The sequence below is a fragment of the Anser anser genome (genome assembly GCF_964211835.1).
Source record: "Anser anser genome assembly, chromosome: 13".
Lineage (NCBI taxonomy): Eukaryota > Metazoa > Chordata > Aves > Anseriformes > Anatidae > Anser > Anser anser.
Window position 1 is genome coordinate 3,389,298 of NC_139734.1, and position 18,345 is coordinate 3,407,642.

The window sequence follows — 18,345 nt, forward strand, 5'->3', positions numbered from 1 at the left end:
GGCTAAGGGGACTACTGAAAAATCATCAAATCAGGGCAAGCATGAAGAACCGCTCTGCTTTCCGAGGCTATGCACAGGGGAATAAAGCCGTAGCTGATGAGCTACCTCAGAAACGCTAGCAGCCAAATAACAACTGTTTCTTTCTGTAGATGAGGGCAGAGACACATCGGTACTATAAGCAGCTGAAGTACAATTACTTGTTCTCATAATTTCCCACTTTTTATTAGCCAAGCTTTAAAGGACACAGGTTTAGTACCCTGAATATAGGCTCACAGTAAAAATGACATATGACAACAGAATTACACAGCATGCTCTGCTAAATTGAAACTGCTTGCTGCTCTCGTGGCTTCATATAGTCTGTACATTCTTCGTGGAAAAATCTAAGATGCAACAGAATGAAGAAAGGGAAGAGATGATTACGGTCTGCTGATTACTTCGGAGAAATCCTAGATCTTATTTTGTTTAGATGATCTTCTGACTGTCTTACCCTTAGCTTTTGGCCAAGTGAAAGAGTCTTTGACGGTGCACACTTAAATGACTGAGGTTTCTGGCACCACGAACCTGGTGATGCCAGCCACCCCTCCTGAAAAATGTGTCTGGGGTCTGAGAGACAAAAAGCAGAGAAGAACCAGGATGGTCTCACAACTTGCCCCCAGACAGGGAATCCTTGCATGCTGATAAATTTTTCCTTGGAGGACTGAGTGCACTGTGTGCTGGAAGTTTCAGCACTGTGTGCTGAAAGGCAAAAAATTCCTCCTGGTTCTTGCCATTGAGATTCAGTGGAGGGAGGAAACTGAAAGCCTCCTGGACTGCACAAGAAACTCAGCATTTCAAAGGACTGCCCTACTGATATTACTAGATATTCTTATTAGCCAATGTTAAACACTTCTAATCTTTTAGAATAAAAATGTGAATCTTGGAAATTATGTGATCAACTCCCACTGACTGTCACTGAGATCTGAAAGCCTTTATCTTTGAATATTTTCTATCTTAACATTCCTTTCACGAGGCTTTAAAAGGTGCTTGAAAAGCAGTATTGCTTCACAGTAAGTTTCTCACATCCATGTGAGCTCTTAACTACCTTAAAAAAGGTTAGGAGATTAAAGGCTAAAATCAAACCCCCCCAACCATAAAGAGGGAAACTTCACAAACCTTCCTCACAGATCTCTCCTTTGTATCCAGGCACACAGATGCAGACTCCCATGATACAGGTGCCATGGCCAAAGCAGGTTGGATCAATACACTGTTCTTCAGGAACATCACACTCTGGTCCTTTCCACCCATTTCGACACACACAGTGACCTTTCTCATATTCTCCATTTCCACTGCAGAGCACTGGACAGGAATCTGAAGAAGGTAGATTGGCCTTTTTAATGTACTTACATACTTATATAGATTAACATTTATTGCATTTATCATTCTGTAAAATCACTTTTCCACTCCAGCCCTCCCAATCCTTCACTTGAAGGTTGTGACAGGCTGAAATCTTTGAACTAGATAGCACAACAGTAATACAGGCATCCTAGTGCCCTCAGCCTGCTTTATTAACATACCTTAATTTTGACATGAAATGGGACATCTTGGAAGACAAAAATTCCTCTCCTTGATGGGCCTTGGGAGAGAGTTTGCAGAGTGATGCCTGCTTATCATTTTCTGTAACATTAATATTTGTTCCCTGTAACCTGAAGCAAGATACTGCCCTTTTCTTTTTCTAAGCAGACCTATCACTACTGAAGTTTTAGCCATTACTGATCTAACCTAGTGATGCAGAAGGTTAGTTTTACAATCCAGTACATATTTCTGAGCTAATCGATCTTAAAATATAGACAATCCAAAACCTGAGGAAACACCAGAAAAGAATGAGAACCTCCATATATAATATTCAGTGGATGATGGATAATACTAATAAAAATAAGCTCGCTTATAATCTTTTTAGCAAGATTTTGCCCCAAATGCTGGAAAACTCCAGTTTTCTCTAGAAAAAACACTAGTTTTCATTAGAAAATCTCTAGTTTTCTCTAGGAAAAAAAAAAAAGCCTAGTCTCTAGTTTCTCTAGTTTTTACTAGTCTCTAAGTTGCTTTAGTTTTCTTTTCTAACCCTTTTCAATTTAAATCACATTTTACTGACATTTACTGAGATGTGATGTATTCTGAAGTGAAACGGATTGTCAATTTTAAATAACTGTAAACACTACACTCAACTGACACTTATTAAAAAATATTTTAAAATCACAGAATGGGTGCAAAGAGGGATGGAGAAATCTCTTGACTAAAAGTCGGGGAGAGAGAAGTAGTTGAGGCATCTTAACTAAGTACAGCATAAAAAAAACTTTCTATGCCTGCACTTGTACTGTATTTGCCATCTGTCTGGAAAAAGGAATTTAATCTCCTTTAATCACTTTGAATCTTTGTAAGCCCAGCAGTCACACACCATAATAACGAACCCTGTCCTGTACATTAGGTTGGCTGTTATGAGATTACCTTTTGCACAATCGGGACCAAGGAATCCTGGGAAACAGTGGCAGTGCCCTGAGATGCATTCTCCATTCCCATTGCAATTAGTAGAGCAGTCATCCAAAACTTCTATTTATTCAGAGAGTTGTGCACAAAGAAAAACACAAGTTGGTTGAATTTGAAATGAACGGCATCTTCACCCCGCTCTGCAGGACACACCTCAACATACAAATAGATGCAGAAGCAGAAAAAGGCCCATTTCCATTCATAGGGAGAATAAAACAAAATTCCTGTTCAAGCAGCTTACAAATATTAGATTTTGTCTTGACAGCTTTGAGATAACAAGTGCATCATTTATATTACACCAGAAAGCTTTTAAAGTAAGTGTTCATGTAAAATTTACCACCATTAAAAGCACTGCAAGAACCAAAGTATTTGCTGAGAAATGTCCACCTTAAACACTTTCTTTTATTGTTGAAGCAATTTGTTGGAAACCTATTTATAGAGTAAATTGTCTTCCATGGTATTTGTTTGAACCATGTGAATTGAATTCTTTGGGGGAGGGTAGGATTTCCACTTCTGTAAAATAAGATGAAAAAAAGTCTTTTATAAAGTGATGAAACTCAATGCAATAATGGCCTAAGAACAAGATTTGAAGAAAAAAAGAACATCTTTGATTCAACTTCTTGATCTTCAACTTCTGCATGTTTCATCGTACGGCTTTGGATAGCAAACCACTTAACCTTACATGTTGTGGGGCCGGCTCATGTCTGTATATTTGTTAGCTGTTCTAAATCTACATGCATAATTCCTACAGGAATTCAGTGGATTCACTGATTTAGATGGATTTCATGTAAAAAATGTGAAGTAAATTCAATGCTAGGATGCTCCCATGCAGAGTAGGTTAATGTCATGGCAGCATTTGGACTGAAGATGCCACAGCACCAGCAGGTTCTTTGCAGGGTGGGAGCAGGGCTGAAGAACAGTGGGAACTGAGCAGCCTATTTTACGGGCATAAACACAAATAGGCATGTACAAGTACCTTTGCCTATCAGAAGATGGGAAACAGCTCATTTTCCACAAAATAAAAATTTGGGGGAAAAAAAGAAAACATAGATCCTTGTCCATGGCAAGTGATTTGGGAGGCAAAACTTTTCTCAGGGAAGTGCATACCACTGGACTATTTAATCTAATCAAATCTGATATACTTTTAAACTCAAACTTTTCAAAGGATGGGTTATAAGCTTATCCTACAACTAATATGAATAACCGAAGTAAGTTTATTTTAATCTTATTTATGGGCACTTGGACAGATAAGTACTGGTTCCTCTTGAAAACCTCTACTGATAATTAAAAACATTCATTTCCTTTCAGACTATTAGTTTATACCAAAGAACAGGCATTTGATATATATCTGTTCATCAGATATTTACAACCTAGACATGGATGTTTGTTTCAAGGTCAAATAATCTTTTTTTTTTATTTTTTTCCCAGAAGTAAGTTTTTTCACAGATATGCTGCTCATTATTAACTTTTACATATTACTGTTCATTATCAGCTCTTCTCTTTTCTATGTGTACACTTGCCTGTCTTCTCAGTTTTTTAGAATCACATGATAAATGATCCCTACACTGACTTGAAATGGAGAATTAATGGTTTGAACAATTCCCCCGGATGCAATGTCCAGTTTGGGCCAGCCTTTATTCAGGCTCTAGACATACTAGAAAATACTCTAGACACGTTAGATTTTGCAGGCAAATAACCCCCCATCAGGGAAAGCGTGATCAGAGGTTTAGTTAACAGGTCAGCAAAATCAAACTAGTATGCCACTGACATCCAGAAACTGAAAAGACTACCTAAGAGGTGCTCATCACACAGCCCACACCGACATACAGCAGAGACGCATGCAAGCTTTTGCTATATGCTGACTACTTCAGCCTGTGTTCCTGGTTGATTCCTTTGTCAGCAGGGAAATAAACTACGACTCCAGCCCTAGACACTCCCCAAAGTCTGGGGTAAGGAGCATTGCTCAAGGATCAGAAAATGATCAGTTTTTGTTTTTGTTTTTAAATTTTTGTAGTCCCCCCCAGATAAAAACAAGAACCAGTGTGCAAAGAAAAGTATAAGAAAATACACAGGCCATGAAAACACAATAGCTAGCAGTATTTTCAAATCCACCAGCAGTAGGTTGTTGCAGTATGAAACCTCTTTTTGCTCAATATGTCTTCTCATGGACATTTCTCAGATTAAACGTAAGGATTCCTGCCTGCCCTGTGGCCCTCACTACTTCCCTCCATAAGACCCAGCTTGTTCTGCTTATTGGCTGGAGAAGGGATAAACACCTTCTTCTTCACCAAATTTAACAGGAACCTAACTGAAACATTCAATTGCATTTAGATATATATATTTTTTAAGATGGTGTGCTACTTAATGATGAAATACTGTTTATACTCCCTTGTATAAATACCGCTACAGTAGAAAAAAAATCTGCTGTTACAGTAGAAATAAACAAGGGGGCAGATCTTTGGATTCTGATCTGGACTGGAGTTTGGCCAGGTTTTATGCTCCTCATAGAGCATCTGTGAAGATGCTCCATAAATTGCTTGAATATTATTTTCTCACATGACGTTGAATAATGGTATTTCTCCCACTTGTAAAAGATTTACTTTTCTACACAAAGCAAATACGAACTTTTAAACAAAATATTCTAATTGCAATTCTACCTCATTTTAAAATATTTTTCCTGCAAATCCTGCACCAGTGTTGGTATTTGAATCACTGTCCTGCTCCGCAAGGTGTTTTTACCATCAAGTAAAAATAGCATTCAATTGTTCTCAAGAGCAGATGGCATGTCCATTACTAGTAAAGACATCCTGCTAAACATATGGCAGAACAGGTTAACTAAAGGGCAAAGTGGTTAAAGTCTTGCAGCAAACCAAGACTGTCATAAATACAACACTTCACCTGAAATGAAATTCCAAACAAACCCTATGTGTGAGCACTTCTCCGCAACAACACCTAGAGTTGCAAACATTTGTCCACCTTTATTTATTAACGAGGCAACAGGGAATTGATATCCCACCAGGGCAGCCTCCCCTGTATGTGCCTTCTGAGTTCCAAACAGAATGGTGCAGTTGAACAAGTGTATAAAACAACAGCAAATACCCATCAAACAACAACAACCAAACCCACAAAAGCAGCCTTTTAATTTTCTAACTGATTAAAATACTGAAATATGGACCAAAAGGATGGATAATTTTTGTAGGATTTATGGTTCCTGTGTAAATAGAGAGGGCAGACATATTCTCTTTTGCTTTGAGCGAAATAACACCAGAAATTACTCAGGCATTTAAACTATCACATAAAGATTTTAAAACACATGACAACTTCACACTTAATTAATTTGCTAACACCCATCTTTAATACATGAATGCTGCTATTTGCCTAATATTGGCATAAACATGAAGATACTCCACTGAGGTTAATTAAACTAAACTGAAATAAAACATATTTAAGAGAATATTTAAGAGACACTGTAATCAACATCGATATCTTTCCAAATGCAGCTTTCCAATGCAGTAATCAGAATAACAGTTTTACTGTAATTGTTCTTACCAATCGCTGTGGTTAGTACAAACACTTGCTCCATTTTCTTTCCATCGTTGTAAAATGCCATATGCCAAGCTCCTTGATCCATGTACTCGATGAAGCCTGTCTCTTGCAGTGAAGTTAAGATCAGATTCCTGGGAGCTTGCTGTGGCTCCTCTGAGTTTTTTGGTTCCTGTTTAATTAACTGCTTTCCATCCATCAATTTTACAAAATCAAACTGAAATAATAATGAGCAACAATTAACCACCTAGTAAATCTTTATGGAATCTACACTGCACATCTCGTTCAAACAGCAAAAAGCAGCTGAAATCTTGAGAGGAATTGCCTGTCTGACTAAGAATGCATCAACATGGATAGCAGTTGCATATAACCTGGTCCATGTAGTTTCAGTTCCTTATTCCATATAGAAAGCATTATGGTAGGTCAGAAATCCGGCATCAAAACTTGCTTTTTGCTATGGCAGGTTAAATTCAGGCTTGTTTCACTAAATGCAGCAGGTGTACTTCGACATTATATCTCTTTAATGGGAATAATTCCAAAATTCCCAAGCTGTAGTGTCTTGCTTTATGCAGTGATTCATCTCAAATGCCAAAAACAGATTAAATAAGCTATTGTTTCATACCAGAATTTTCAGTGTTTGTTCCTTAGTATCACTGTCACATATCAAAACCTACTTACACATTTTATTTATATTTAATTTTATTAATGCGATTAAATGACTACTTTGTGACATGGAAACAAGTAATACTTTATCAAGTCGATGCCAACAACTTCAAGAACAGTTAACTTGAAAGCATCAGAGAAGACATAAACCTTTCTAAAATTTCTGTTTAAGAAATGTATAATTTCTCTCTTTTTTTTTTTTTTTTTTCCTCCAGGCATTCTCCAGACTGATTTTCAGTAAAGTTCAAGTTCAGCTTGACTGAATACCCAATCAAAGCCAACGACAGCTAGAATCGCTTATTTCTAAGATCAAACCTCTAGTAAATCATTGTTGAGATTAGACTAGATGACCTCCACAGGTCCCTTCTAAACAATCTTTCCATGATTCTGTATACAAGTTTATCACATATGTTGTAATCCTGCTATAAGACAGCATTTCAATCCATTGAAATGATAGCTTTATATGCCAAACACAGCAAGCAAAAAAAAAAAAAAAAAAAAGAAAGGTTGAATGTGACCAGCAATACTGCATATTCTTAACGCCTAGCTAGGTTTTCTCCTGCAATATCCCCAGCAGTAAATGCTCTGAAATAATCTTTGTATCAGAAACTAACTGTAGTCTGTAATCTGTTTTGATGAATTCCTAGAAAGACTAAAGCATTTTCAAATGATCTAGTATTTCACCCCACTGCCCCCCAAAAGACAGCGTGCAGTTGTCCTGCCTCCCACAGCCACGTGGCAGTATGCAGAATGGCTGGTCTTGCTGGTACGACACTGCCCCTCCACTGGGGAGGGCATGGTTTGGGGGTGTAGCTAGACCTCAGTATAAGAATGGGATAAACAGACTGCTTTCTGTGGTTACAGCCAGTTCCTTCCTTCCTCCCTGCTTTAAAAGTGTGTTGTGAACATTAGCATCCACTGCTGTTTGAAACTGTAAAGCATGATGCAATTAGCATTATCACTAATTACCTGAGTGTGAGTAGGTGGAATGTTTCTTCTGCCATAAATTCCCAGCAGAGAATCCTTCGCCAGTGAAATGTTGAATTTCAGGTACATGGGGTGATGTATGGTGATCTGAAAGCGCCAGAATAAACCGGGCGGGATTGTTTGCATAACTTGTGCTCCAATCTCAACTTCTCCTGTGTCGATGGCCCGTCCCTTCTGAAACACTAATTTTCCAGAAACAAAGGAAACAACATGTTGCATAATCACAGTTGGCGAAGATACCGGGTCATGTATAATAAATAACCTCTAAACTGAGGACATTTCACTGAAATCATTGTATTTTTTTATTCAACTAATTGAAAAATATAAATAAACTGCGTGCAATATTTACCAAAATAGGTGTCACAGAGCTTTTTTTTCCCCTGGAAATCTTGGAATGCTTTACTGACTGCAAAAAGGTATTGGTGCTGCTGTGGAAACCACAGACTTTACATCTACACGTATCAGCTGTTAAAACAAACCCCATTCGACTGTGAGTGCAGAGAATACACAGCGGGACAGCTTCCTCTGGCACGGGTCCCCGGCCACCGCCGAGCAGGCATTGCATAAGCTACACAAATGGACACCGGCGAAGACAGAAAATCCATCAAACCTGGTAGGTCAGAGCCCGTGTCCATGCCTGAATTTCTACTAATCACCATTCCCAACAATCATATTGTGGCAATGAAAATCTAGTCCTAGAGAAATAAAGAACATCTGTTTTTGCTTGGACTTTCTGCATAAAAGCCTAACAGGGGCATAAGGATAGGGAGAGGCAATCTAAAGAGAATACTGGCATCGTTTTGTAGTGCCTAACAATACATCTGCAGACATCTACAGCATATAACTTCAACCATGGCTATGAGAAAGCTGAAAGAGAAAGGGAAATGGAATGTGTAAAGAAGCCATTGCCAAACTAAATCGGAGCTGGCTTGCTTTGCTGGCATGTATCACCATCTTTATCTATTTTAATGCCTGCCTGTGATCAGCATCCTGACATGCTGCAAGCCACAGACCCAATCCTGCTAACGTCTGACGTAATTCCACCCTAAGTTCTGCAAAACCCTCAAGCCCATTTGCAAACTTTCTCTCAACTAGAAAAAAGAAGGAGAGCATGCTACAAAGGAGGAGGAACCAAGAGAAGAAGATTGAATTCAGCAGCCATAGCCATTTATGTGTCATTTCATTCCATTATGTGGCGAAGGATAAAGAGGAGCAATCAAAGTGACTGGAGCCTCACCTTTCACAATAATGCATAAAAATATCCAATGCAACATAATGCCCAGGAAATTTTATAAATTGCCTTTGGAAATGAAAACAGCAGTAGCAAAGCTAGGGCCAGATTTTTCCTAAACATATTAATAACAGAGATCCTCAGTGGGATCCTTCATTGGCTTTAACTAGTGTAGGGAGTACTTAGCATTCTTAATGAATAGAGATTTCGTTTACGAGGCAGGAGCAATTCTCAGGGTACTGGATCTTACAGCTTTACAGCTGCTTTGTGTCACCAGAAACAAAGCTACAGCAAGAACCAGGAGCTGACTTTTAACACCTTACCGCATAAAAGCATACGTTTTTAGAGCACACAACTTTTCTTAAACTCTAAAAAACCACCTTGAACCTTAGCACATAAACTATCTCCAAATCACTGCTTTAGCAATGTTCAAGGTGAGACTACTTTTGTCCAATTTTCTTTGTGATTCAAGTCTTCCATGTGGAGTTTTGAGTAGAAATTTAAACTTCTAATGTAGTTGGGAAAAGGAAGTGGATCCCTCCCACCGCATGCCACGCATCAGATCCCGTTGGCTGATGTAAATTTAAAAACCTTTTCCCCTATTTCCAGTACTCCAGAGATATTAAATCTTAATGATTCTTTGCAAGCAATTACCCCGGGTTAAGTAAAACACTAAGGAACTTTTTGGTGATATTGACACACGGTAATTAATGTGATTCAATTACAAGATGGTAGAGCACTAAGTAAAAAGTCAAGGATACAGTATCATTTTGGAAGTTAATGGCATTATTGGTCTGCGTTCAAGGTCCTTTAAAATGCACTAACTGCTTTTGAGTTTGTTGAAGTGAGAAGGCCTGGTTCTTATTTGAAAAGAAAAAGCATCAGGACTTTAGTCGGGGCATACGCGTCCTTTGAGGAAGTGTTTTCATTAATTGGTGTTATCGGATTATGCTGAATAGCATGTTACTGTTGCTAGGCTCAATACAACGTATCTCTGAGAAGTTTTTCCACATTGGGATGAAAATTTTGTCTTAGTAATTATTTTATGTAATCTTAAAAAAAATACATATACTTAAGATTTCCTATTATCTCATTATATCTGAAAGAAGTGCATGCTGCTGTTCACAATGTTGACATGAAAAAACACGTATTATCTACCACCTACTGAAAGTAGTACTCGCAGCACCCCTACCTTTCAAATACTATTTTTTTCAGGTAACCATACAGCATGAAAAGCTGACTGTAAGCACTGTGTCTGAAGTGCATGCTTTCATATTCAGTGAGCCATTGTGACTCCTTTATAGAAAAAAATAATTCAGCCCTGTTTCTTTGCTTAATTGAATGAAGCAGGTATTTGGCCATACAGGTAAGTCATCTGAGGATATGCTATTCACAGACTATCTCATACACTTTCTTACTCTTTCTTGGAAAAGTCTTAGATAAGCTTTTAAAATTACAGTGTTGCAATACAATTTCTGCACTTGCTCTAAAAACCTTTTTCCTATAACAACATTTTTCCTATGACAAAGTCTCATTTAATTACCTACATTCAATTCCTAGTACAGCTCCCAGTCTTACCAACTGGTATTAATTTCTCCCCATTCTTTCTAAGCACACTTTCTCTGCGGTTCTAAAACAGAAGATAGATTCCTAATCACAGGTTTCTTTTGGCTTCAAGAAAGTAAAACTGAACAGCATGGTGCCAATTATCTTCATAAGGAAGTACCCATATGCTGATTATTACTGATCCTGAAACAATCAATCTCCTTGTACTCCCCTGGTAAATATCAGCATCAATAGGACGTCTGAGTTTTTAATCACATTGCTACATATTAAAATGTTAACTCATAGCCATGGGTCACTGTGTCATAACATGACTTCTTAAAGAAATCTGACTTGCTGGTTTATAAACTTGATTTCCATTAAAAGATTAGTTAAAATACATGCTTTCAAAGTCTGGGAAAGCATCTTGTGCTGCTGCATAGAGTTGGGAAAATGGGAGGTCACAATATCTGACAGTACTTATTTATCCCTGTGAAATCACATTAGAGGCTTCAAGTTTACAGGCGAAGTATCAACTTTCCATGGTACGCTGCTGAAGTGCCATTTCCAAGTCCTCCTTCCCAGCACATTAACATGGAATATTTGGTACAAACATGGGGAAAAATGACTTATGTATATTAAAAGGGATGGGAAGGAAGCAAGGAAATAAGGGAGGCAGGGACAGAGACATCAGAAGTTAGTCAGATCCAGAAAATGCACATACCAATGCCTGGTCCTAAGTCCACATTGCTTTTCTTGTGTTTTCTCAAGTGTATAATTCTTATTAGCATACCCTGGATTAGCATACCCCAGAAGGTGGAAAATGACAAGTCAGACAACAGGCTAGCTATATTCAAGACTGATCTCTGAAACTGCTGGATAAGCCCTCAGTGAAGGAGCTCTGGCGTCACAGCTCTCCTTGCTTTAGTGCTTTGGGGGAATCCTGTGGCTACGCATGACATTAGGATTTCTTGGGGTGAGGGAACTGTTTTTTTCTGTTGGTGGTGGTGGTGGTGGTGGAGGTTTTTACCTGCTACATTGAGTTCTCTATTGACTCACATATGCTCTTCTCTGTTCTCGAAAATCTAATTTTTAGGATCATGTTTTGATGTTTTTCCTGTACCACCTCCTTTGGAAGCCAAATGCTTTGGATGAGCTTTTATTAAATCTGTAATATATTGACAAAATGATTTAATGCAGTTTAGAAGAACTACTTGAGATAGTTTAGACATTTTCCATGGTGTACCAGGACAGAAATACAAAAGCGTGTAAAACATTTACTGTAATTCACTATCAATCCATTCTAAGAGAAGAAATAATGGATAACAATATCATTGCCTCCTCACATATATTTCTGTTGCTTTTTTATCTAATATGATCTCTATCCAGCTGTGCCACATTGATTTGTAAGACTATTGACTGAGATGCAATTCTCCTTCTGGAGGGACTGGTACAACCACGTCCCACCTTGTCTCATATTTAGAGTCACCGATCTTACCTGGCAGACACAGAATCATCACTGCTCTGCTACAAAAGTTGAAAACTCTGGAAATCTCCCATCATTGCAGAACTCAGTAAAATTTTACTTTCCTCCTAATAGCTGAAAAAGTAGAGTTCACGTTCTATTCCCATTCACTTTTCTCTGATCTAATCCATTTGATTTATCCACTTTTTCTGCATACCATAAAAAGAAATGGGATGGCTATCTGCTTTTTAGGGTCAAAAATCATCGTTGTGGTGTTATGTGGTGGTCAACGGGAAATAGGTGTTATGTCTTCTAGCTAGTATTGGGGTAGGTAAGCTAACAGCATTGAACAATGGGACTTGAGAGAAAGGAATTGTGAGTCCTCTCAGCAGCCCTGCTCTGTTTCACGGTGCTGGCTGTACAGTCCGCTCCTTTCCTTTGCCAGCTCTGGCATGTCTCTGCCCCTTCAGAACAGCTGGTTCATCAGCTAAGACAGCAGAAAACTATTCACCATTTCACCAAAGCCATTTCCTGCCAACAGTAAGCTGAGGTGCTTTGCTCATTCCTGAGACAATTCCTGAAGCAGGCACGGGGCCACAGGGAGAGGTGCTGTGGGCTGTCCCCCACTGCCAGACTGGCTCAGACATTTTCTGAAACCCCAGGTGGTTCCTGCAAGCTGATTCAGTACGACTGGTTATGGCAGGATGTGACAGGATGCTGTATTTTAGCTTACGCCTTCAAGAACTGGATGTCTTTAAAAGCATTAGGATTTCTACCCTTCTGCATATTCTGAGCTGTCAGCACAAAGATTTTCACTTTGCTAAGAGTGACTCTGGTCTGCAAGACACAGGCACAGCAATGAGCCCTTAGCACAACTAGGGGACATGGCAAATATGCTCTCATCTCTCCTGTCTTAAGACAAGAGGCAAGCTCTTTGATCTCTCTTCTCTCACAAAGGAAGGGCAGTTATTTTGCTATTGAACATTACCTCTTCAATGGCTTGGGCCGGTTGCTCATTTCAGTGAGACTTCAGCTAAACGACACGATCTGGATATGGGATTTTAATACCTATTTTCATTTTTTTTCTAGAGAAAATAGATCTTGAATTCAAAATACTCCCAAACTTTAGCAAATACAGAATCTGAACCGTAGAAATGTTTAAATATTCCTGCTTTGTCTGTCTGCTTCTTCACACATACCTTTTTTTTCTGTTTTATCAGAAACTTTTCCTCCAATCGGCGAGTAAGTAGTATCCACGGATTCTGTTCCTCTATTTCCTTTGCTAACTCCATTTTCGTACAGCTGCCCTTCAACAGGCTGTAGTTGCCAGGTTAAACCAAACAAGTGTACTGCTGCAAAAAATGAAGACCAATTAATTGATGTCTAAGCTACAGCACCTTCAGTTACACTAAGAAAAAAATGCTACGACCCAGTTTCTGCAAAGTCAAGTATTATTTAGTTCTGTTAGCAATAAATCAGAATTTCAAGCATTCTAATGAGCAATTTAGTATTTTACCTTAAAACTCAATGTTTAATTAGTTTCCACACTTTCTTTTGGAGCTCAGCCAGGTCACGGTGATGAATTTCTAGAGCAATTAATGGAAATACTTGCAATTAAAAGGGTAACAGTTGACTGCCTTAAATATTGTGTGACAGATTCTTATGCTGCATCAACCTCCCTCAATTTTCAGCTGTCACGGAGCTCAGAGTTTGTTGGATTAAAGCACAGCCACCATGCAAAACTTCCACCTTTCTAACCCAGTTCTTAGTGAAATTGTGCCCACTGTATTCCCAAACGTTATCATTTAGATCAGTTTGAACATTAGTAAAAACACTGACTTCATAGATTTGCCCTAGAATTTCGTTGCAGACTAAAAAAACAAAAACAAAACACCTGGCTTCAGATCTAAAATATATGCAATTAGTTTGTAACACGTTATTGGAAATATCATTTTTATTTATGTATGCATTGGCAAATCTAATAAATTAATTCTTTTACAAATTTATCTCCATACATGGGGGCTGCTGACTCCATTTTGGCTATACAGCCATTCACTTCTTCTGCTTGCCTTTCTGTTCTTTCTAATTTGAGGCATCGAAACCTTGTAGGAGAAAGACAGCAACAAAGGATCTTATTTTAAGCATACTGTGATAGTACTGCAGTCATTCTAGACAATTAGACATTCTAGAGGAAGGCTTATTCTTCCAAGGAAGACATTGCCTTAGCACTGAAGTAACTCAGCAGGGAGGACTGATGACCCACTAAAAGGATTGAGGATACTCCCCACAGAGGAGCTGAAATCATCACAAAAAGAGCAAAAATTGAGTAACAGACTCTTTAGCCACACACAGCATTTTGCACTGAGTAGGATCTGCCCACAGTGGGAGCCTCAAAGGCAATAAATCTGCTCTTCCTGAATTGGGTATGAACCTCAGAGACTCTCAAGAGAAGTAAGTGGGATCTAGAATGAGGTCTTGCATTGAGAAAGTACATTCTTTTCCTTTGTACTATTTTAAGAAAAAAAAATCTTGATATAAATAGGAAACCTACAGTTCATTATCTATTTTCTATGTTTGCTCCCAAGTCTTGCTTGCACACTTAAAAGATAAAACTATAATGCAAAAAATCATGCCTTCAATGGGTTCCTGCAAGGCCTTGCCAAACTACTACAGGAATGCAAAGCTGCCAATCTACAATCATTATATTCAGATCTGTGCACTCCTGGATCACCCAGCATAGATACATGATCCAAATCAAGCAAATTACAGCATTTCTATTGCATTAGTGAGGCGACACTGTCAGAATTTGTGCCACATTTATATTTGTATTTAGCACTGCCCCAGCACCAGGTCTGAAAGACGCACCACGGGGCTGTAAATTCCCAGTCCCCAGAAAAGACGCTAGAGGCTTACTCCAGTGTTAGTGGAGACTTCTCAAGCTGGACACTTGCTGGATTGCTTCATATTCCATGGACTTGAAACGATCAAGGGACTGTGCTTATACTTTGAAAAGGGGCTTGCAGCCAAATCACACAGACCTAAGCTCTGATAGTCAAGCTTATTAATACAAGACAGATTACTTCTCCTTACAGAAGGTACAACAAAAATCTGTATGCCTTGACATCTCTAGAGGAGGCAGCTCTTACTCCTGGCTTGAGCTTCTGGGCATTATTATGATATAAAGAGTTAATAACAACAGAAAGGAACAAAGTGCAATGGGACTGATAACTAATGAATGTACATTTCTTTATACTAATGCAAATAATTACATGAGCACTTGAAACAGATCAACACCAGGTGCAAAACATAACATAAATAAGCTTTTAGTGGTTATACAATCATGAGCATGTTCTAGCTGCTTTCTTATGTTATTTCCATTATCACTATTATTCATTTCCTAAGACAGTATTTGCATGTGCTGCAGAGGGTATGCCACCAAAGCAAGGGCTGAATATGTAATGCACATTTTTCCTTACTATATGTATTTTCCAGATTACATACACTATGCCTTTTGTCATCCATTCGCACCAATTCGAGAGTTCCTTGCTTTGCCTTCCCTTCAGGCAGGGGAAGTGCTGTTGTTTTTATAGCTCGTGCCAAAGCTTGGCAAGCTAGCAAAGCTGTTTGTATGCATGTTTGACAGTCTGTTTTCTCCCTGAGAAACACCAACTACATTGCGGAGATGGTGGTCTCTGCCAGCCTCAGACTCTTGACTTCCGGTCTGCGGGAGATTACACGTGATATTGGTAGTCATGCTTCACATTAAATTACGTTCAAGACCAAGTATTTGAACAACACAGCACATGGCTGTGAAAGTAAGATCTACCTGAATTAAACTAAGTAACTACTACCACTGCAGAAACCTGGTCATCTTGCAAAGTTAAAATAAATCTGACTTTCATTACGTTAGCTATCAAGTTGGTATGGATGCAAACTGTAGCTCTTGACAAATTACCTTTGGATCCAAGTATAACTCCAGCAGTAAAAAGACCAGGTACCACAGTAAAGCCATTAATTCTTAGAGTTACCTTTTTCAGAAGTTAACTACAGGGAGTGATACATTTTTATTTAGCAGACACAGAGGCTTAGCTTGCCTCTTCTTTTTCTGTGATACTTTTCTTTTATATAAGGTAAATATTATTTATACAAAGCCTCTGTTTCCTACAACATACATACATCGTACTTTAAATATATACATATTTCACCAAATAAGATTAAACAAAATTTTCAAATCTCTCTCTCTCTCCCAAATCTCTTAAGAAGTAAGTAGGCATGTACTGAATTCCATTAAAACCTCAAAAGATTTCTTTTGAGTCATTCTTTCTGATTTTTCTAGTACATTTCTGGCTTTTGCTGTTTTCCCTTCACCCAAAGGGGCACAGATAGAGCTGTGGAATTGAACAGTGGGCCACCGCATTATTTATCACAGCATAAATCCATCTGTAAGATGCTCAGCTCTAGTTCCCATGTGTAGCACACAGGTACAAGACCCTACTCCATAGACCAATTAGAAGATGACACCAGACCTCTGTCTGAGATTTGGTTTCTGATCAAGGTATCAGTCCTTTCTTCAAAGTTTAGTCTTCTGGACTGATGTTTATATAAACAGAACATTACCACAGTATTTTTAAGGGTTGGTTGCTGACTAAGAGCATCAAAATCCATCTTTACAACTAAAGATGCGTTACTGGAGGCAGCTCAATCTCCCATAAAAACGAAAAACAACCCTCAAGGTATGATGAAGATACTGATACTACAGAAAAAGCAACAATTGCTTTGACTGTGGCCACCTGGCATTCCAGAAAAATTCTACCATCAGATACCCTGTATTGTGCATCACCTAAAATACCTCAACTACTGGTGGGGTGCCTAAGACCACTGGTGAACTGCTACAGTTTCAAGCAAAACCAAAGACTACCAGGTAAGTGGAGATTTAACCAGCTTGTTAGCAGCATCAGTATGCTTCTCAACTGCAAAACTCCTACTTAAAGCTAGGAAGGGCTTCAGTGAGTCACCAGGAGAATCAAACTATAATGTCCCCTCATCCGGACCTAACACAAGCCTCTCGTCTGGAAACTGAGTACCAACACTGTCACTGCTGGTAGCGGCCACACTTCTTTACCTGGCATTCCTGAACATCCCACTTGACTTCTGTTTCCTTGATTGTTCCATCTTACTGCAAATCTCATCTGAAAAGATATTCTTTCCTGGTTGCTTGAACCTCCAGCATATTCACCCCTCTGCCATGACTTGATCCCTTTGGTATTTATGAGTTGCATTCTGCCACAAGCAGAGTTGTACGCTGCTCTCACTGAGGTGATTTGGAGGCAGGCAAATATATCTGAAGGCAAAATCTGACCCTCTTTACATAATGTTTGGAGATAGAGCTTATACAATGGATGCCACCATACCTGTGTTTTATTGGATAGTCCTGTTTAATTCAAGGTTTCAGATGAAATTGTAACATAAGAGTGGACATATACTTTTTTGTTTACAGCATGCATTATGGATGTTAGTCTAGATGATAAATTTGGAGGAGTCTGTATTCAGTGGAGCTAAAGAGAATGGAGGATACCACATGAACAGCATGAAACTAAGCTTCTCCCTCAGTCAGCCAGCTGCAAGGGGGAGATGCTCAGGGCAGCTTGAAATGGCCAATCTCAAATACAGAAGGCTCTACCTGCAGTGCAGAGCTTTTCTTGGCTAATTTATTATGCTTCTTAGATAAAAAGTAATTATTAGGTATAAAACAGATCTCTTGCAGAAGAAGATAAATTAAAGACCTGTATCTTCCATCCTACCTATAATTTTCCTTCATAGAACAAAGACAAGAAAGGCTAATATGGCTTTATGCTGTCTAAGGGATTTTCTTTGTCCAGGGGCAGTTTCTGGTTACTTCAGGTTGCTGCTGTAATTGGAACAGTTGGGCTCTGTTTGGAACCAAAGCTTGGGGCTTTACCTCTGAATTAAATGAGCAGGTTGCTTATTTTGTTCATCACCTAAATAAAACCAACTGACGCTTCCAGATAAAGTAACTCAGTCCCTGCAACTCCGCAGCATACTAAGGTAAATATTCACAAATTTATAAGCATTTCTTTTTCTTCAGAACTCACTTTGTAAACTGGATTAACCCGCCATCTGCTACAAAGCCAATGATCTAATTTAATTTATTCTTATCTACCTTCTGTGTAAGCACAGCTTGTCAACTCCTGTGCTACACGTTTGGCAGAATATGAATAAGAGGCTTGGCTCCAGTGCAAAACAGACTCTCAGTAGTGAGGAGATGTTAGAAAAGTCCTGTGCAGTTAAGTACTTATCAACCCCCAAGACGAACTTCAGAGGACAAAAATCCTACAAATGTGAAGTCTCTCCAAATTGCTGACCTCTACTAAAG

At 38.8% G+C, this 18,345-nt stretch overlaps 1 protein-coding gene across 9 annotated transcripts in view; it reads right to left on the reverse strand.

Annotated features, from left to right (window-relative positions):
- The window catches only part of TENM1 (teneurin transmembrane protein 1), a 332,069-nt gene that overhangs the window by 123,226 nt on the left and 190,498 nt on the right, over nt 1–18,345 (reverse strand). For all 9 annotated transcript variants that reach the window (XM_083797987.1, XM_083797988.1, XM_083797990.1 and 6 more), the window contains 5 exons: nt 13,151–13,303; nt 7,696–7,895; nt 6,070–6,280; nt 2,482–2,583; nt 1,153–1,347 (listed from right to left, as the gene is read on the reverse strand). In XM_083797987.1, coding sequence (XP_083654113.1) covers nt 1,153–1,347; nt 2,482–2,583; nt 6,070–6,280; nt 7,696–7,895; nt 13,151–13,303 — 861 coding nt within the window. The remainder of the gene's footprint in view (nt 1–1,152; nt 1,348–2,481; nt 2,584–6,069; nt 6,281–7,695; nt 7,896–13,150; nt 13,304–18,345) is intronic.